The sequence below is a fragment of the Mangifera indica genome, chromosome 11 (assembly GCF_011075055.1).
Source record: "Mangifera indica cultivar Alphonso chromosome 11, CATAS_Mindica_2.1, whole genome shotgun sequence".
Lineage (NCBI taxonomy): Eukaryota > Viridiplantae > Streptophyta > Magnoliopsida > Sapindales > Anacardiaceae > Mangifera > Mangifera indica.
In genome coordinates, this window is record NC_058147.1 from 6,134,023 (window position 1) to 6,154,455 (window position 20,433).

The 20,433-nt window shown below is 34.3% G+C and overlaps 4 protein-coding genes across 7 annotated transcripts; 1 reads left to right on the plus strand and 3 right to left on the minus strand.

The window, feature by feature from the left end:
* Window positions 1–434: 434 nt before the first annotated feature.
* On the plus strand, window positions 435–6,612 carry LOC123229513 (SWI/SNF complex subunit SWI3C-like). Of its 2 annotated transcripts, none has more exons than XM_044655374.1 (9): window positions 435–650; window positions 763–1,323; window positions 2,181–2,716; window positions 3,566–3,929; window positions 4,025–4,098; window positions 4,668–4,774; window positions 5,114–5,184; window positions 5,276–5,457; window positions 5,846–6,612. In XM_044655374.1, exons 1-9 carry the CDS (start codon window positions 623–625, stop codon window positions 6,314–6,316), a joined length of 2,394 nt encoding a protein of 797 aa, XP_044511309.1. In that variant the 5' UTR covers window positions 435–622; the 3' UTR covers window positions 6,317–6,612. The 2 variants fall into 2 exon arrangements, with proteins under 2 accessions (XP_044511309.1, XP_044511308.1); XM_044655373.1 differs by having other exon boundaries at window positions 436–650; window positions 757–1,323.
* Window positions 6,613–6,845: 233 nt separating this feature from the next.
* On the minus strand, window positions 6,846–10,837 carry LOC123229514 (metal transporter Nramp5-like). Of its 2 annotated transcripts, none has more exons than XM_044655375.1 (13): window positions 10,428–10,837; window positions 10,108–10,213; window positions 9,989–10,029; window positions 9,826–9,904; window positions 9,631–9,735; window positions 9,360–9,469; window positions 8,896–9,077; window positions 8,740–8,809; window positions 8,165–8,338; window positions 7,956–8,060; window positions 7,742–7,873; window positions 7,555–7,650; window positions 6,846–7,415 (listed from the first exon to the last, which is right to left on the minus strand). In XM_044655375.1, exons 1-13 carry the CDS (start codon window positions 10,572–10,574, stop codon window positions 7,077–7,079), a joined length of 1,686 nt encoding a protein of 561 aa, XP_044511310.1. In that variant the 5' UTR covers window positions 10,575–10,837; the 3' UTR covers window positions 6,846–7,076. The 2 variants fall into 2 exon arrangements, with proteins under 2 accessions (XP_044511310.1, XP_044511311.1); XM_044655376.1 differs by having other exon boundaries at window positions 10,108–10,186; window positions 10,428–10,832.
* Window positions 10,838–17,394: 6,557 nt separating this feature from the next.
* On the minus strand, window positions 17,395–19,507 carry LOC123229068 (pentatricopeptide repeat-containing protein At1g77405). Of its 2 annotated transcripts, none has more exons than XM_044654642.1 (2): window positions 17,964–19,507; window positions 17,395–17,863 (listed from the first exon to the last, which is right to left on the minus strand). In XM_044654642.1, the coding sequence occupies exon 1, from the start codon at window positions 19,391–19,393 to the stop codon at window positions 18,077–18,079; it is 1,317 nt and encodes a 438-aa protein (XP_044510577.1). In that variant the 5' UTR covers window positions 19,394–19,507; the 3' UTR covers window positions 17,395–17,863; window positions 17,964–18,076. The 2 variants fall into 2 exon arrangements, with proteins under 2 accessions (XP_044510577.1, XP_044510576.1); XM_044654641.1 differs by having other exon boundaries at window positions 17,395–17,878.
* An 83-nt stretch (window positions 19,508–19,590) lies between these two features.
* LOC123229069 lies at window positions 19,591–20,282 on the minus strand. The gene has a single exon (XM_044654643.1). The coding sequence runs from the start codon at window positions 20,243–20,245 to the stop codon at window positions 19,733–19,735; it is 513 nt and encodes a 170-aa protein (XP_044510578.1). The 5' UTR covers window positions 20,246–20,282; the 3' UTR covers window positions 19,591–19,732.
* Window positions 20,283–20,433: the final 151 nt, after the last annotated feature.

Consider the following 20,433-nt stretch of genomic DNA (forward strand, 5'->3'; position numbering starts at 1 on the left):
CATTTTCTTCTCGAAATCTCATGTCTTTTCCCAATGAAGATGATGTCTTCATCACAAAATAAAAATGAATTATCTTTATTATTAAACAAAGATAATATCAAAAATATGAAAGAAAATGATAGGAAAAAAGAAATGGATTGATGATGATATAAAAAAAAGAAAGAAAAAATACTTAAAAAAATATTTAAAAATTTAAACTTGAAAATATTATAATTTTTTAAATTAAAAATAAATAAATAATATTTTTCGATCTTATTAATTTTAATTATTTATAAATTAATAGTTAAATTTTTAATAATTAATTAATATTAGCGGAAGGATACATCAACTTTGGGAGGAAAATAAGTGCTTGGGCCAGTTCAAAAATATTCCTCCGACAACACGACCTCCTTGCGCGTGGACCTCTCTTAGCCCCTCCAAAATTCTATTTCCCCACCTCACCGCAAGAAAAAAAAAAAAGCAAGATATCTATAACAACATTAATCTCACACAACACAACACACACAGCACAAAGCTAAAGCAGAAGAGAGCGAGGAAGCCAGCGAGCCCTATTCTCTGTCTGGATTTGATTTTGATCTTTTTTCCCACCAATCACAGACCCCACATTACACAAGTTCTCTCAATGCCAGCTTCACCTTCCTTTCATTCAGGTAATATTTATAACAATATTAATCCTAGTTTATACCCTTAATTATTCCTAAATCCTTCGCTCTTCACTCCCAGTCTTTCTCAATTTAACTTATTTTTTACTTTTAGTTCCAGATAGTCGAAAATGGAAGAGGCGAAAGCGGGAGCTGAGAAAACCCAAACACGAAGACGACGACGTAGACGACGAAGACGAAGAACAAGACAACAACAACAACAACAACAACAACGACAACGAAACGGACAATCACGTTAATAATTGTAATGGGAATATGGACAACGGCGACGACATACAGCACGCCTCCACGGCACCAGATCCGGTGGGGAACGACAACGAGGTCTTGATTGACGGTGGCACGCGCATCTGCGACTTTCCTCGTGTGGTTCGGCTAAGGGTGAACCGGCCACACGCGTCTGTGATGAACCTTGTGGCGACTGAGAGGGCGAATTTGGTCGGGGAGAGTAGTGGGAGGAGTTCGGTGATGGTGTTGGAGAATATTTCGTACGGGCAGCTGCAGGCTTTGTCGGCTGTGCCTGCCGATTGCGCGGCGTTGGATCCGGAGAGGGGTGATGGCGGGAATTTGGCGTCGTGTGTGATTACTCCTCCGCAAATTATGGAAGGAAAGGGGGTTGTGAAGAGGTTTGGAAATAGAGTTCACGTTGTTCCTATGCATTCAGGTTCTAATTCCATCTCTATATCTGTAAATGCCCCTAAGGTTTACGCTTTATTTTTGTAATAAAGTAACAGTTTTGATTTTGAAAAGTTCTTTTGTATGTTGCTGGTTTATAAGCATAGCTAAATTTTCCATTCCCAAAAGTTTTTCATAGTGGAAGATTGAAGGTAACAAATTGGTTTGGATAGCGTACTTAGGGCGTTGAGTTAATTTTTTTCATGATAGAACTAGTGGTGGCAGTTTCTCCGTTACTGCCAAGTTAATTGTCAAGTTTAGTTTGCTGTAAAGTGTAGTGACTAATTGCTTAATTTTAACACTGAAAAATTTATTTAATTGTATGTATTACTATCATGGCCGAGATGGCGATATTTTTCAGCTGAAGAAAGTGGTTGGAGGTTGTATTTTGGATCATGTTTAACCTTTATATTACTAAAGGGGAGTTTAGCGGAGTCTCTTTTGTCTTTTTCACATCCAGCTATAGATTTATGTATTCCTACGGTCGCCACGATAAGATATTTTTCAGCTGAAGAAATTGTTTGGGAATTGTATCTTGTTAACCTTTACATTACTTGAAGAGTGTTTAGTGGAGAGCTTTTGTCTTTTTCCCATCCAGTTATGGCTTTGACGTCCAATTTCTCATTTGTGAGGTCCAACAATCCAATGTCTGAACAAAAAATTTTGATTGGTGTTTAGATTACTCATGTAAGGTCAGACTTTAGTGTTGCATAATTTTTGTCATTTGACTGGCACCAAAATTTACTGTTTGCCCATTCTTTTATTGGATATGCACCTGTATTTCTTGTTTAAGGGGATTTGTAATTATTACTATATTTGACTGTTTGCGGGTCCTCCCATGAGCAGATTGGTTTTCTCCTGCCACAGTAAATCGACTGGAGAGACAAGTGGTGCCACATTTTTTCTCTGGAAAGTCACCAGAACATACACCAGAGAAATACATGGAATGTAGGAACTATATTGTTGCCAAGTACATGGATAATCCAGAGAAGAGGCTTGTGGTTTCTGATTGCCAGGATTTGGTAGAAGGTATTAACAATGAAGATCTAAATCGAATTTTTCGGTTCCTTAATCACTGGGGGATCATTAATTACTGTGCTGCTGCACCAAGTCCTGAGCCTTGGAATACTGGGTCCTATTTGAGGGAGGATTTTAGTGGGGAGGTTCATGTGCCATCAGCCACTTTAAAGTCCATTGACAGTTTGATCAAATTCGACAAGCCTAAGTGTAGAGTCAAGGCAGCTGAAGTATATTCATCATCATCATGTCATGATGATGATTTCTTGGACTTGGACAACAGAATTCGAGAGCGTTTATCGGAAAATAATTGCAATTATTGTTTTCAACAAATTCCAGATGTGTACTTTCAGTCACAGAAGGAGGTAATCTACATGTTCTCTCTACCCTATGTTGTTTTCTTTTGCTTGTCACTAGTGTTTGGCTGTCCACATGTGGTTGATACTTTGTTCTAAACAAGTGAAACTCTAGAAAGCTATCTGCATTGCTGAAATGTTTTGCTCTGAAATTTTCAATCATTCATGAGGGTAGTTAAAACTAAGTTTCTTACATAGCATGGCTTAACATTCATAATATAATTTTGGTTAAATGGTGTGGATCTTGCTTTATCCTATTTGCAGAGTGATTTAGAAAACAGTGGTTTGGGCTTTAGAGTTTTCATTTTTCTTCTTATGACTCTAGTTTTAATCTCCTATGAAAGGTCTTCTGGAATTTCTTGAATGTAACTCGCATATTGTTAAGAAGCTTGTTTGTGGAAACACTGTACTGGGGACTGATTTGGCATTTACACCATGCTTTAGTACTTCAGTTACTTTTCCTGAAATATTATTTCCATAATGTCTTGGTGCTGTCTTGAGCAGTGAGATCATCTCTAAAGGTCTTTGTAAGAGTGCAGATTTATTGCTGGTGAAATAAACCATGGTTTAGCAAAATGAATTCTTTTACATTATGTGTTATTAAATTGGTGGAAGAAAAAGTTATAGTGTACTATTATTTTCATTCCTAATACTTGCTTCACACACTATGGCATGCCAACGGCTTGTGTAACTTTATTATGGTTAAATTAGTTTAAGAACATACACAATTACTTAGGAAGGCTGAGTTACATAGCTTTTTTGTTGAAAAATCCTTTGAAAAACTTGGTTTAACATAAATTCTGATGTTATTTACTTCTTTTGGTTTCACTGTTTGCTGATCAGCATTGTGTTTAACAGGCTGATGTTCTTCTATGCTCTGATTGTTTCCATGAGGGGAGATTTGTTATTGGTCATTCAAGCCTAGATTTTATTAGGGTGGATCCTACAAAAGATTATGGTGATATGGATGGAGAAACTTGGAGCGATCAAGAAACATTTTTGCTGCTTGAGGGTATAGAAATCTACAATGATAATTGGAATGAAATTGCGGAGCACGTTGGCACCAAGTCAAAAGCACAATGCATCCTGCATTTTGTCCGTCTACCCATGGAGGATGGTGTACTAGAAAGTATTGAGGTTCCCAACTCGTCGAAGCCATCTGATTCGTCAAGTAGAGATGATCGTGGAAGATTACATTCAACTTTAAATGGTGATCTACCAGGTAATCCTTAAATTCTTAGAGTCTCTGTTCTTTCAAATGATCATGATAATGATGTTTATGTAACAGCATTTCTGAATTTCTCTTTATTTTCATAGGATCATGCCTTCAAGAAGCTGATACAGAAAGTCAACTTCCATTTTCAAATTCTGGGAATCCGGTTATGGCCTTGGTAATTGACCATAGACATTTTGATAGTTGATGTTTAGATTTTAGATGATTTTGGGGATTTTCCAAGTTAATGTACTGTTGAATGTAAGACATTTATTCCATGTTGGTCTTGAACTACGGTTCCAAATTTGTTTTAGGAAATGCGAAACAATGGTAAATTTTAACCTTACCATGCAAATATATAGAAGGCCTTTTATTTTTTAATTGTGGCATAAATTTATGATCTTACTAGTGATTGTGTGGTTTTTCATTTTAGAAGAAATTGACTGTTATTGGAGATTTAACTGAAACATTAAGGTTATAGTATGTTCTGCTCATACAGAAGCTTTTTCTGCATTAAATAGATGATAAAACTTGACCAAACAAATTATGCTCAAATACCAAACCTAAGTAAATTGACCAAAGCAAAAGGAAAAGATTCATTTCCCATCTATTCTGTTTTGGTTTTTTCTCTTCAACTCTATGAACATTGAGAATTTCTTTGTATGATTGGATTTCTAAGATAAAGGGGGCCTATTTTTATATGTTTGCTTGCATGAGTGTTGTGGATCTAATTCAGTAAATTTCTAGGTTGCTTTTTTGGCCTCTGCTGTTGGACCTAGAGTTGCTGCAGCTTGTGCCCATGCAGCCTTGGTAACAATGTCTGAACAGATGGAAGGATCAGGACATAGCAACAGGTTAGTGAGTTTACTTTCATTTTTGCCATTACAATTTTAAAGGTCTTCATTTTTGCTATTCAAAACGATTTGCTGGAAATTTTTGCATTGGATTCTTAGGATATAAAGCCTACCTAAGCTATTTCATGTCTAAATGACTGCAAGGTCATCATTTCTTTATATAATGAGCATACCGTTTCTTCTTTTCCACTGGTAAGAGTTATGTGAAGGTTAGAGTGAACTTTCCTTGTATTGGCTGATTGGAAATTCTTCACCTTCTTCATTGAAATTTTGGTATGTGTGCTGCATTCATTCATTAATTTTGGACAAATATGTAAGTATTCCTTTTCACCCTTGTAGAATGAACGCAGAAAGTGTACGCAGGGAAGGTGGTTTTCATGGTGATAATGCAAATTCAACACAGCAAAAAGGTATGTGAACATTACTTTCCTTGGGTCCTATATTTCATCCTTTCTCTGTCTTTCCATTATTCATTTGAATCTTTTTTGGGTTAAATTTCAGAAGAGAACTTGACCCATGGTTCGTGGGGTCAAAATGGGGCGGAGGTTTCTCCATTAGCTGCAGATAAAGTGAAAATGGGTGCAAAAGCTGGTCTTTCTGCTGCAGCAACAAAGGCAAAACTATTTGCAGATCATGAAGAGCGAGAAATTCAAAGGCTTTCTGCTAATATAATAAATCATCAGGTATAATTTTTTTTTTTTCGGATTCTTGTAGTCTTTGAATTTTTCTGGAAACTTTCTTTGCCTCCCTAGATTTGGCAAATTTCTGCTGGACCATCCTTGTTTAGAAAAGTAACTGTGACATACCTTAAAAGACAGGTTTTGATAACTTTAATGAAATTTCATAAGAGGTTTTTTCACAATGTTGGATGACATTCTTTATGATCCGCCTAATTTTATGGTGATTTATGATGAATCTTGAAACCAATATTGTTTGCTTGTATCCTATCTCAATCTTGAAGGAGATCTGTAAAAATTTTCATATTATATATCATTGTATTTCTGCATATATATGTCATTTGGAATCTGAACTTTCTGTGACCACTTTACTAAAATTTAGTTATGGTCACAGTTGAAGAGATTGGAGTTGAAGTTGAAACAGTTTGCAGAAGTGGAAACCTTGCTAATGAGAGAGTGTGAACAAGTTGAGAAGACAAGACAGAGGTTTGCTGCAGATCGGGCCCGTGTTGTATTGGCTCGATTTGGGACTGCTGGAGTCCCATCACAGATGAACATGCCTAGTGTTGCTCCTTCCATGGTTAACAGCATGGGTGACAATCGACAAGAAGTAATGTCAGCCTCATCTTCACAGCCAAGTATTTTAGGTTATGGCGGCAAACCCAACCAACCAGTTCATCCCCACATGCAGTTTAGGCCGCAGCAGTCTATGTTTCCAATGGGGCAGAGGATGCCCATAACAACATTACAAGCATCATCTTCTGTACCTTCAAATGTGATGTTCAGCAACTCAGGAAATGCCCAGCCTGCTATGAATCATCCAATGCTGAGGTCCGTATCAGGGACTAGTTCAGGCCTTGGATGACAGAAACTACTTATATATACTTGGAGTCGTGTTCTATCCTTGAATTGTATTCGGTCCTCGGTTGCTTACTTCCTCTGCCGGTAGAACAGGAGATAAGAGTTGGGAGATCGCATCTGTAAGTGCTTACCTTTGATTAGTACAGAAATTTCTATGGGCAGTTCATAAGGTCTTGTAACGGCACACAATTAATTAGTGTTTGGATCTGATATTGAATTTTTACAATTGATAAATGGAAAGTTATCTTTTGTAAAATGGTAGTGTAGAATGTGAAATAATAAATTATGGTATTGGATGTAGTCTCAGTTCTACTTCTTTCCCTGAATTCCTCTGAAAAAATATAATGAAGCTGTGTACTTTGGCATGTTAAACCTCATTACGAGATGGTCAAAGTGGTTTATTTTCCTAATTAAACAGTGAATGTGGGCATTGCTTGTCCGTACAAATTTATTTTTATAAATTGAGATAATAATTTATGATCTGTGATATAACTGTTTATTTTTTCACATATAAATATATCAGATTTGATGAATAAGTTTGAACAATATGTTTTTATAAATAGTATTTCTCATGAAACACTTTGAACTGAATGTGGTACAAAATAAGGAAAATTTAACTCAAATTTCATAGATACCCGCAAGAAGTGGAATGCAGAAGCTGTCCCTCTTAGTTTGAACGGTTAAGGGTCGAAAAAGGATATTTATAGGTTCAGCAACATTTGAACATACAGGTAGTTACAAATTATCAGGGATGATGCAGACCTCTACTGAGGTGGTGGAATATCAGCCAAATCCTCTCTGTAAGGTAGGCGGTCCAATTCCAATGACTCATTAGGATAGCCAAGCCCATTCTCCATGTGGGTTTGGGCCACAGGGTCTTCCTTCGTGGGTTCAATAAATGTCACAACAGTATCTTTTCGGAAAGTTAGATAGATAACTGCTGATATATAAACGGCCATAAGGGGAAACACTATGATACCGATGAACACATTTTCCACTCTAGGCAAGTCGTTGTGAATTAGCCAATCTACAAAACCTGTAGTGAGGTAATATACATTGATGCCTATAATTCCCAGGCCCAAGATCCATGAAATAATAACGATCTGCGAGCAAATTGTTTCAGAATATCAGACAAATATTCAACCATGACTCTTAAAATGTCAAAATACAAAGCGGTTGACCCCAATATCAAAAGTTTAGGTAGGAGACAAGAAAAGAACAACAACAAAAGCATATACTTACATAAATAGAGTTCTTGTGAGGTCCCATCTTAGTGCTGCTGCTGCTAAATTTGAGGAGAGGGATAAGAGCAAATGGCAGTTCAAATGACAGTATCATCTGTACATAAAACTCATTAAATATTACAACCAGTCTTTAGCTTCACAACAGAGATAGTTTAAAATGTCATTTGATTTCTTTTTTGTCTTACCGAAGCAATGATAATTAATCTTCCTGCTCCTTGAGGTCCACCAATGATTGAAACAATAAGGCTTGGTGTAATTGCAATGCACCTTGTCATCAAATTTCTTAGCCATTTTCTCATTTTCATGTCCAGGAAACCCTGAAAATCACACAACCCAGAAATGTAACAAAGAAAATTGTGATTAATCAACTTCAGATTTCTTTTATTTCATCTTCAAGACCTGCATAATAAATTGTCCAGCGTAAGTTCCTGTGATGGTGGAGCTTTGCCCTGAGGCAAGAAGCGCAATGGCATAAACAATGGAGCTCGATTTTCCCAGCACATTCTGTACAAATAAAATCAAGTTCATATTAGTATTTCACCATATAGATCAAGTTTAATTTTTCCAAATTCGAATTTTTGTTCTTTTTTCGTTAGAAAAATTTAGACCTTGAGCATGAAAGAAGCGGAGTTGAGTGTAATATCACTGCATTGATTCTTTGTATCATCTGAGAGATTTGGAGCTGAGCAAACAGTGCCTGATACGGACACCACTGCTACATTGATTAAAAATGCTACAAATAGAGCTATTCCACTCTCTATCAGAAAATATCTACAAGCATCCTGCATATATCAAGACAAATAATCGAAATATTACCACCAAAACCATATGTATAACTTTTGTGTACAAATAACGATATATTATTTTATTATTAAATGATATTTTATCGTTAATTTTTAACTATCCAATCATATGATATACATTATTATTTATACACAAAATTATATACAAAAGTTGTATACATAATAATATTCTATGTATACATATTCATGAGTAATATTATACGTACACATTTTTAAGTATATAATTAAATATATGGATAATGTGTTATAATGTAGATAGGTGTAACTTTATCTTTAATTTAAAATCACATAATTATATAATTATATATTATCTGATTAGTTAATTATATATTTAAAAATATATACATAGTTTTATCGGATATTTATTTACTATGGCTCACGTTTATGCCACGGACAGAATTGGGGACTTTCCTGGAGAGGACAAGAGCTGAGTGCAAGAACAGATTATGTCTGCATTATTAACAGGTAAATTTTGTCAGTTTCCGATAATTTTGATGTTTCCAAAATTAGAAGCTGAGAAGTTTGATGAATCATACGGCATGATGAGGGCGCCCAATAAGGCGATGGCGTCGCCTGTAGCACCTTGGCCTCTGAGCTTGGGAATAAACATGCCCTTAAGCACATCAACTGCAGGAGGCTTTACATAACTCAATTCTCCAAAGAAACAAGCAGCCATTACGAATACAAGCATTGCTATCAACATTTCAAGCTTCCTCACCTACCATATTAACCATCTAAACCCAGTGAGATTAAACTAATTCAAAGCTCCAAAAATAGAAATAAAAAAATGATAAGCCGGAAAATGATAAGAAGACAAATTCCCTTGAAGAAAAACGTAACATCCGTACTGATAGCTACAGATTACATACATACAATAAGTAGAAGGATAAGCTAATGAGAATTTTATAATATCACCTTACTCAGTATTTGATTTTGATGGGTGGCCGGTAAAAAAAAAAGGAAGCATTGAAATATTGATAATAACGAAGGGTTAAATTACCCCATATCTCTGCAGGCCAAGAAATAGGAGAGTGCTGAAGCCGGTGATGAGAACTCCAACCCATACTGGGATGTGAAATAGAATATTTAATGCGAAGGCTGTCCCAACGACTGAACAAAAAAAAGCAATGCAGATTTTACTTTGATGGCTGAATGTATAGCGTGTTAATTTCTTGGAAATATTAATGGTTTTTTTCTTTTAGATAACTCAGCCTTTGAGTATTATTTTCTGAAGTGAATTTATAGATGACATGTATAAGAATTCTGCATGCCTTCTGGTATATCAGCTGCTATGACAGCTATTTCCGCCAGCAACCACAGGCAGTACTTGACATGTTTTGGGTACTCAGCCTTGCATAATTCTGATAAATGTTTGCCTGTGAGTCCAGTGAGCAAAGTTAAGAAGTTATTGTTCATTTGCTCCATAATTTGACTGCTATTTTTGATTAGTTGATACTGTGGCTTACCAGTGCTTACACCCAGATTTGCAGCAAGGGACTGGATTATAAGAGCAAAGATCAAGCCAATAAGAACCACCCATAATAACTGAATGAAAACACTCAGCTTGTTAGTTTTCCTTCTTTTACTGCTATTTGAAGAAGAAAAACGGGTTGCTTTTTTATTTTTTACCTCATATCGGTGATTAGCTCCTGCTTGCAAATCAGTTTCCACTGTGACATGACACCACAGAAATGTTTGTAAACAGACACAAGCACAAGAGAGAGAAAGAAAGAAGGAAATTAACTTACAGTTTCCAGGGTCTAAATAAGCCAATGAAACAAGAAAACCAGGGCCTACAAACGCCAAAAACTTTTTCCATCCAGGCTTCTGATCATCCGAAGTATCAAAATCAAGCTCAGGAAAGAATCCCATCAGATATTATATTGATGTAGTTGAAAAACTGTGTTAACAAACCATGGTTTGCCTCATTTCACTCACATGAAACCATTAGCGTAGTTTCAGTCAAGTCCAAGATATTGTGTGTGTGTGTGTGTGTATATATATATATATATATATATATATATATATATATATTATTATTCTATATGTCTAGGGACAAAATAAATACCTGTTCATCGAAACTTTTGTCATCGTTGTTAGGAGTGACGTTGGGAAATGGAGTCCTTCCCTGTACATTGATAGCGCCTATGCGGTTGCTCCCGCTGCCCCATGCTTGAGGAATCACCAGCTGTTGTTGCTGGTTCAGGCTGGCCATCTGTGCCTTTCCGTTATCTGTAAAAACTCAAGGAAACGCCACGCCCAACCCCGTATTTATAATAAATAGTGGATGGTCTTCATTAGGCTGCCATTTGTAAGCTTCAAGACAGCAGTCCAACTCTCTCTGTACCTTTGCCGCTTACTTGAAACTGTAGCGAGAAGTCACTTTCTTTCATAGAAGATTGACCAAACATAATTAGGCCACGCAATTATTATTCAATCATACATCCCTAATCATATATATTTTTGCTTTGTCTTCAAATTCCGGTTTTGTAAAGTTACTTAAAATGTTAGGGAAAAGAAGCCTCCACTGCCTCGCTTGACCTTGCACTCCATGTATGAATAAAAAGGTTAGATTCGAAATTTTATCTATCTAATATGATTAATTTAATATAATTTAAATGATATTTTCGTTATTTTCTTAAATAATAAAATAAACTATATGTTATTCTCATGAATATAACTATGAAATTAAAGAGCCTATCAATTATACCCAACCTAATTTTGACCTCTAAAGCCAAAATAAGTGAAGCTGCTCGTTTGGAAGCATGTTTTTGGGTAATGATAGTTACAAATTTCAAGCATCCAAAAACACGTAAACTTTCAACAATTGTGTTTGTCCGATCCATGAAAAAGAAAAATTATGAAATGTCACATCATTTGAGGAGTACCAAATTAATTCTTTAATTTGTCATATCATATGGGTGAAATAGATGGGATTTATAACAGAACATGATCAATGCCTCTTTTGAATTGGATGATTCAAAAATGGCATTTGGTCACTTTCTATCCTTTATTAATCTAATGGGTTTAATTCCCTTTTTTTTAACGAGAAATTTTATCCGAATTTGATTGTTATATTAAATTAAAATTAATTATATTAAATAAGATAAATATTAAATTCAATAATCGATCTCAGAATCAAATAAGTTAAGAGTATAATCTTATTATATCGTCATACTCTTTTTATGTATAAAATTTTTTATTTTACTACTTAAACTATGTTACAGATATGTATGTTTAATTTTATTGCAAATGTCATGTTGCTTTTTGCAATACGCAGTCCAAAATTAATATTCCAAGAATTTCAACATCACAATGCATGCTAGCTGTGGAATAATATCTCAACTCTTTAATTTGGTAATTGACTAATATCAACACGTGGGTAATTAATGCTGTGCAATTATAGGGTTTGATTGATTCTAGAAAAGGGTAAAATCATAATACAGTTGTCATAAATAAAATTATACATATAAATAAATTATACAAATTTTTATATATAATTTGAGATAATATATTTTAATTAAGCAATTTTAAAATAAAAAAATTAATAATCATATTATTCAATCATAAACTATGCACTTATATTATATACAAAAAATTTATATAAATTATTATTATATTGTCTAGCCATTTTTGTTATAGACACACCCAATGAAATGGGCTAAATTGCTCTTTTTCTTGTTTTTTTTTTACAAATTTATCTTTAATTTATTTTTCTCCTCTCACATTATTTAAAAGAATAAATCCTTGTACTTTTTCATTATTTTACAATGATGTGTAGATGTGGCATATTTTTTCCATAAATTATGAAAGGACAATAAACATGGAGGAAGAATATGTACTCTTTTCTTTATTATTTTTAAATGAATAAAATTTTTAAATATTTTTTATTACATCAATATCAACATAATTTTGTATATATATTATATTTTAAATTAAAAATAAAATAATATCAAATTATATAATAATATATTATTTATATATACAAAATATATATATATAAAATATGTACATATAATATTACATTTAAATCGCAGAGTGTCACCCATCTCACCCAACCCACAAAAAATTGTTTATTAAATTTCTCAATAGAAAAACAAAATCAAGACATAAACCTTATATAAAACATAGAACAAGATCTTTTACTTGTAAATTATTTATCATACAACAATTATTTATATTGATTAGTTCTAGTATCTCTAAATTCAAAATTATATAATTCTATTGTTACAATCTCTTCAAGGTTGAACTATCCTATGTGAATAGGATAAATTTCTGGTCCAGTGATTGATATTATAACTAATAAATCAAATAAATTAAGAGTTTGATTTTAAAATATCGTCAGATGAGACTTAAACTTATATCTTCTTGTACATGAAATTTCTTTTTCTGTTATGATTTCTTGAATTAAATAATTATCATATTTTACCCTTGTTTAGTTAAGTCAAGAGCACAAAGCATCTTAGAAAATATGTTTGATTAATTAATGTTTTTAAAACTGGATCAGTGGTTAAATTAGTTATTTCATTGGTTTACAGTTCAATTGATTTAATCTATTGCTAAATTATATTTATTGAATAATATCAAACATTTACCATATTTTTTAAATATAAAACATAATTTAAAAAATGTTAATTAAACAATTGATACTTTATTAGATAGATAAAGAAAGAAAATCAATTATAATTTTTATTGTTAATTCAGTTAAAATATTATAAATTGTAACTTTTTAAAGTTTTAATAAGACAAAAATTATGTGGTATTATATAAACCTAATTTTATTAGTTTTTTAATTCAACAAATTTATTAAGTTTGACCAAATTTTAAAGAAATTAATATTTATATATAAACTAAATCAAATTATAAAATCGGACAAAATTATAAACTAGTTTATAATATAACTGATCGAACTTTGATCTAGTTCGGTTTTAAAAACTCTGATCTAAACTATGTACCGGAACAATTGTTGGCCTTTAATTTTGTAAATTCATTTACAAAAATGTAAAAGATATCTTAATAAATAAAACAATTTTTGTTGTTGAATAATTTTGAGCTTCCTGTATATTTTATACGAAGATGGAAGTAGAATAAATTCATCACCCAATTAATTAATTATTTAGTCAATTTGGAGGAAGAATAAATTCATCACGCAATCAATGGTGGTGGCATATGATTTGGATGGTTGTGTTTTAGCTTGAAATTCCTAGAATTTAGGCCGCCAATTTAAATTATTGGCCGGCTCTCGACTCCATTCAACGGTGGTTGTGGCTCTGACTTGGCCAAAAACTAAAGTATGATCAAACTAAAGCCAGAGTACATCAAAATCATATATTTGGTGGTTCTGATGAAGGCAACAGAGATTCGGCTCCATCTTATGTTTTGTATTGTACTAACACAAATATCAAATCAATACTTTTCAATGAGGGTGGATTATTAAATTACGGTAGTGAGTAGAGTTGGATTTAAATTGAGTTAAATTTAAGCTTAAATGAGTTTGAATTTGACCTAGTTTACATATAATTGAGTTAGAGTTTGAGCTCGAGCTCGTGTAAGTTAAGTTTGAACTCAACTTAAATTCGGTTTGACTTGTTTTTCGTTATTAAAATGACATTATTTTAATACATATTGATCAAAACGATATTATTTTGTATCAAAATTTTTAATAAAAAAATTTGATAAATAACTCAAACTCGAGCTCGAATGGGTTCAATTCGAATCCAACCCTAGTAATAGTTAAGGTTTTACAATCATAATTACTATATAAGTTAAAGTTTTACAATAATTTAAAAGTTTTAATATTATATTAATTTGGTTAATCTATAGGTCAATCCAAAATTTGATTTTGTTACTCAAAACTTAGCTTTAAGAAGTAGAAAAATATACAATTACTTTATCATCTTTAATTATTTTAATTTTTTAAATTTATCTTTGAGTAATATTATACGTATTTATTTTAAGTATACAAATACATACACATATATATATATATCATCACATAATAAAGTGTTACTTTATTCATAATTCAAAATCATTAAATCATATAATAATATATATAAATATATATATGTTTATATACTCAAAGTATGTATATATAGTTTATCTTTTTACTCCATTCCTCTTTACTTTTTGCAATCCTCCTCCACTTCGCAGTCTCTCTCTTTTCACCATAGCCATAAAATTCTTCACCCACCACAGAAAATCACCATCGACTAACTGCCCTCACTACCACCACCTGCTCTACACTACCCACACCACACCACTAGACCCGGAAAAAAAGTGCTTCGAGAGCAGCCTCACGTGGACTGACTTTGAAATTTTTAACCTAGTACAATATTAATATATTCTCTAAAATTTCACATCAAATCCTTTAGATTTTACTATTTTTTTGATTGACTTTCCTATATATATATTTTTAATTTTTACCCAATTTTGATTTTTTAAATTTTATTTTTGAGTTTAACACTATTATATAAAATTGATGTGGGTAGGTGTAGATTTATAATATGAGTCTAGAGATGGTAGGAGGGTTGGGTCGACTCACAACCTGACTCAAACCTCCCTTTTCTAGCTTGGCTAGCTATACCTAGAGCTTGTGGGTTGACTCGATCGATATAATACTATTTAATTTTTAAAAATAAAAATTAATAATATATTTTTAAGAAACAGAAAAGATAATATGTTGGGAATGTAAAAGATATTTAAAAAATAAAAAATAAAATTATATTTTTAAAAAACCCAAAAATATTAATGATTATTAATATCTTTTAAATTTGTTACGAGATTTAAATCTCTTAGGACCGTAAAAGATATTATAAGAAAATAATTACAAAATTAAAAAATATACAAATTATATAATTCAATAAACCAACCCGCTAAAAGTCTGCAAAGGCATGATCCAGCATGATACGGCCTACTGCCACCGCTATGTGAGTCAATTTGATGGCCGGTATGTTTGCAGTATCTGACTAAATGGCGGCAAAATTTTCTTGTTTAGGTTGCACAATGGTGTGGCCTTGCAAAACTTGGTAAAATTATTCAGATATTTTGTTGGGTAGGCAAGCAAATCCAAGTTGAAATTTGTGGCATATGTTTGAGATGTAGTTTGTGTTGTGGATGTCAAACCGTGACTTCAAAATAATCTAGGGATAAATTTCTGCTAAGTGATCAATCACAAGGTCAGCGCCTCTCTTAGAACAAAACAGAGCCAGCCATTGGTCTCATTCAAAAAGTTAGCTGCCTCTCTTCCTCTACTTGAGGCGTGGGCACACAGCATTTTATGTCCACTGTATTCGGTTTCCTTATTTTGAGACAAACTCCACGGCATCTTTCACACTTGACGGTCTCCACATTATGTGATGGTAGAAAGGGTTTTCATTGTAGCAAGTCCCCTGGGGTGCAGGATCTTAATTCACGGATACCAGAGATAGAATTTGAGGACTGAGTGACGACGGTTCATAGAAAATGGATCTAGACCATAAAAGAGAATGTGAAGGACACAAATGGATGATTCACGGATTCTCCTACTCCTTGATAAGTGACACACCAATTCGATGAAAAGGGTTGCTAAGTTTCGAGACTACAAGAAGATAAACTTAACTTGTTTTGAGCTCAACTTACATTATCTCTAACAATTATGCTTTCCCTATGTTTCTAGGAACTTTCCACATACTGTACACTGAAATCACTACCTATTCTGATTTTTTTCCTCGGAAAATGAGGAGCATATATCATGAGATTGAGTTAGAAAATTAGCTGTACATTCCAAAACTTTGAATGTCAATTTTGCCTTGTAAAAATTCTTTTCCAGAAAAAAGACCTGGCTAAATCAGGGAAACCAGTCTGCAAAATAATCGTATTGACCAAAGCCAGAGGAAATCAAACCATTCCAACTCTGGCAATGTTTAGCTGCAATGGCCTTCTTTTGCAGACTATTTACTTCCATCCATCGCACACTTTCTGTTCATTTATTGACTCAGGCTGAGACTGAAAGTGACTCAGGTTCCCTGCTCAATGCGCATTCCATAAACCATTGCATGATAACTGATATAATTACCCTGTCCTACTAGCAAGTATAAAGGGTGCCCTAAAGAAAGACTGGGATAAGTTGGCTAGAGAACTTTCAAAAGATATTTTAAATCTCTATTCTATTATAATCTCGTGGATAGTTTCACCATATTACTTCGTTCTACATCCACTTAACTATAATATATGCACAAAGATTCATCCATCATATGATCTCAAGCAACTGTTCAAAACTAATCCCTGAAAAATGTAAGGGAAGTTAAACACTGGTTTCTTCACAGTTTAGGCTTACTAAAATCTCAAAAGCATTTAAAGATTGATATCACAAAGTCTGATGAATATTCAATTAGCAGAAGGTAAACATGAAAACTACTGTGCTTATTCTGACCCAACCCATCTGAACTAATTTGTGAATATTAAATATTGTGGTGGTTAAGTAAGAGATAAAGAAAAGCAAAATGATATTGTATCGCAATCAAAACTTTGTGCCACTGGAAAACTATTGCCAGCTTTTACAGCACAGAATTAACTCACGTTGTGCTAGTGCAACCAAAAGGATACCTCAACACTGGCATGATGCACCGAGCATGCATGTCCTCTGCAGCTTTACGAGTTGGTTTTTCAGAATGTCAACTAGCTAATACCAAGTGATAACATTGAAACAGCATGTTCTATCTGGAAGTTTGATTTGGTCCAACAGGACAAATTCAGAAGATGAAACACTCTAAGGAGTTGATACTTGGAAAGAACCTGTCACAAGGAATAAGGGACAAAGTTACTCTCATTAAAGTTTTTTCCAACCCTGACAAATTGACAAGACAGAAGCTTTTCATTTCAGCTGATTGTCTGTGTTTCTGTTGCGTACCCACAGGATCAGAGGCTATTTGCTGAGGATGAATGGATTTTGCATCTGCTTTAACTACTGGACACCTGGGAATATGGGCATTTGCATGTAATGAATTTGTAATGATAGTGTAATTGTAAGCAAAGGAAAGTTATAATGAACAATTATATTAAAATGAGTGATGTTGCTTTATTGAATGAAATATGAGATTACAGCAGAGGGTTTATTGTTGAGATGCTGAATAAAACAAGAGTTTACAGCAAGAGATTTTATTATTGAATGCTTAGAAAACATAAACTTGATACAGAACCAAGTTCCCCATCCTAGGCCAAAGGCCATCTAATTCCCACCCAAGACTTCATTCAATTTTTTTGGATGCCTGAACCTTCGTTCGTTCTTCTTCTTCTTTTAAACTACTCAATCTTCAGTTTCTGCACTATTTCCGCCTTCTGTTCTTCCTTCAGTTTCTGTATCATTTCAGCCTTCTGTTCTCCCTTGGTTCTTGCCTTATGATCTGCTTTATTAAAGATAATTAAATTGGTTTGATTTGCTGATTCTGCAAACTGATCCATTGCTTCTGCTGATTGGATTACAGCTGGAATTGGTGTTTTCTTCGTTTGCCCTTCCTGTGATATTGTCTAATTATGGGAGGTCTATCAGTTTCAATAACACAACTCAGTGAGAAAAAACTGAACACCAGAAGCCAAAAGAAAATGAAATCAACACAGCAGTACTCACTACTGTTCAGCAGATTGCCAAGATAGCCACTGAAATTCTTCTAATTGTCTTCTGTTCTTCATATGAAAGGAAGAGCAAACCAGTTTTGTCAGATGTATAAAACTTCTTCCATACTATGACAACATTTTGCACCTCATAATTGGTTTTACCTTCATCAATTGCCTACACCTATTTCTGATACCATCCCTTATTACTTCATGCAGTTCATCATCTAGCAAATTGGACTCCCCTGCTGCATTTAGAGCATCACAAACTAACCTGTATGTGTACTCCCTAGGTACTGAACCCGCATCGACCAATTCAGCCAGAAAATTCCTGGCATCCAATAATCTTCCAGCTTCACACAATGCATGTATAATTGGTGTATAAGAACTTGAAGAAGGTACCCCATGATTCATCTTTTGCATCCTTCTCATCATCTCGACAGCCCTATCAATCTCATTAACAGTGCTGTAGTACCTGATAAAAGAATTATAAGTAACCCGGTTCGGGGGACAACCCCTTTTATTCATATCATCAAAAAGTTCCAAAGCCCGCTCAATTCGATAAGTCTTGCAACAACCATCAATCAAACAATTATATGTAACAACATCTGGAACAAAACCCTTAAACAACATTATACGAAACAAGTGATTAGCCTCCCAAATCCTCCTTCTAGTAGCCTTTCTACACCCAGTTTGCCTACCATACTTACAATAAGAACTAATCAATATAGTATAAGTATATACATCCGGGGGACACCTAAACCCTGGTAACTCCATTTGTTCCAGCAAAAATCTTGCCTTATTAAAATTCCCAACTAGGCAAAGAGCATTAATAACCACATTATACGCATAAACATCAGGTTTACAATGAAACTGCTTCATGCGATAAAAAGTAGTCAATGCTTCATTAACCAACCCTTCTTCACCTAGGACTTTTATCAAACAGGTAACAGTAGAAGTACTCACAAGCTGACGACCTCCTCTTCTGGACATTTCTTTGAGAAAATCCCAGAGACCCTTTGTGTTATTCCCTCTAGCTAAAACAATAGCCATCTCCCTGCACGTTATTTCATTATGGCAGAGGCCCATAAACTTTTCAAGCCAGTAATAAAATTCCAGGGCTTTGTCGAGTCCTAGAGCGACCTTTTGAGGGTCTCTATAGGCTGCAGGACCAAGAACAAAAATATTGTTGCGGACATTGTAGGCTTCTTTTGTAAGGTTCCGCTGCTTCAAAGGAGAGCGATGGCGAAAACCCTTTTGGCGGCCAATAGAGCGAGGGGACAGAAAGAAGAAAGTTGGAATGGATTTGAAAACACCAGAAACTGATTCTATAGTGAATGGGTTGTGAGTCAAATTTGTTGAAGCTGCGAGTTTGGCGTCAAATGAGACGTTTTTTAGCATGAGTGGCACTACTTGGTGAACTACACAGTGTTTCATCTTCGTCATTTTCTCTGGTTAGGAGGTAACGTATAATTAATTGTTTCCCCTATTGCTTTATTACAATCCACCATTTATGAAGAGTTTCTTTCTGGATTATTATTAAAAATTAAAAAGAAGTTAATATTAAATGATTTAAAAAGAAATTATATGCATATAATTCTTTCCGAATTGAGTCAAAATGATTATCATTTGCCAACTTTGAATTACAAGAAAAAGTCACTAGACACGAAATGAGCTAATCACGGACCATAACGATGTCGTTTTGCAAATCTCCACCAAAATAACATTCAAACTTCGAAGCCCACAACAATAATTCCCGCCAAATAGCTTTACACTAAACGGCTTTTAAAAAAGTCCAAACCCGGCCAAGCCCGCATGAACCACGGGTCGTGGCGATGACTTATAGGACGAGAAAGATGACGAAGCCGGTGAGACAGTGAACGGAGAAAATGACCTCCGGCTTGTAAATGACCACCGGGGAGGCGTTTCAAGGTCTAAAAAGCAACCTTGTTGGGATGAGGGTCTTGGTACATGATCCTTCCTCTTGCTTTCCTTGCGTTTAATCAGCAACGGAGTCGGGAAACACCCAGGTTGATCTAACCTCCATCGCTCAGAATGGGCACGCGGGGTGGACCGAATCGAGTGGCTAGGGAACTCGGATGGAGGATGGAATTGAAAGGCAGGTGGTGGGGGTTTGAGCTTTTGCGGTGAGGGCAATGATGAATGACGTGGTTGGTGGTCAAGCTTAGGAGGTGGCACCATTTGTTTGTGCTGTTGTTGGATTTTAGGAACACCAGGTCGGATCTCCCACTTGAAGGGAACAGCCCCAGGTTTTCTACAAGAATCATCAATGACCATTGTAAAGGAAAAGAGAAAGGTAACAGTATAATAAGAAAAGATTAGTCTGTGGGTTTGATTGAGTTATATTTATAGAGGTGGAGGAGATGGGTGGTGGTGTTCATGGCAAGGTTAAAGGCATGAAGCTGAGCCTATCATTAATACTACGTAATATATATTTATTTTTATGTATTATAATATAATTAAAT

Coding starts and splice junctions, on each gene's coding strand:
- LOC123229513 (XM_044655373.1), top strand. CDS start 623: ATGCCAGCTTCACCTTCCTTTCATTCAG. Junction 651..756: donor TTCACCTTCCTTTCATTCAG/GTAATATTTATA, acceptor TTTTACTTTTAG/TTCCAGATAGTCGAAAATGG. Junction 5,185..5,275: donor AAATTCAACACAGCAAAAAG/GTATGTGAACAT, acceptor GTTAAATTTCAG/AAGAGAACTTGACCCATGGT.
- LOC123229068 (XM_044654642.1), bottom strand. CDS start 19,393: ATGACGAAGATGAAACACTGTGTAGTTCACCAAGTAGTGCCACTCATG.
- LOC123229514 (XM_044655375.1), bottom strand. CDS start 10,574: ATGGCCAGCCTGAACCAGCAACAACAGCTGGTGATTCCTCAAGCATGG. Junction 8,339..8,739: donor ATTCTGTCCGTGGCATAAAC/GTGAGCCATAGT, acceptor TGATATATGCAG/GATGCTTGTAGATATTTTCT. Junction 8,061..8,164: donor CCGCTTCTTTCATGCTCAAG/GTCTAAATTTTT, acceptor TTATTTGTACAG/AATGTGCTGGGAAAATCGAG.
- LOC123229069 (XM_044654643.1), bottom strand. CDS start 20,245: ATGGTCATTGATGATTCTTGTAGAAAACCTGGGGCTGTTCCCTTCAAG.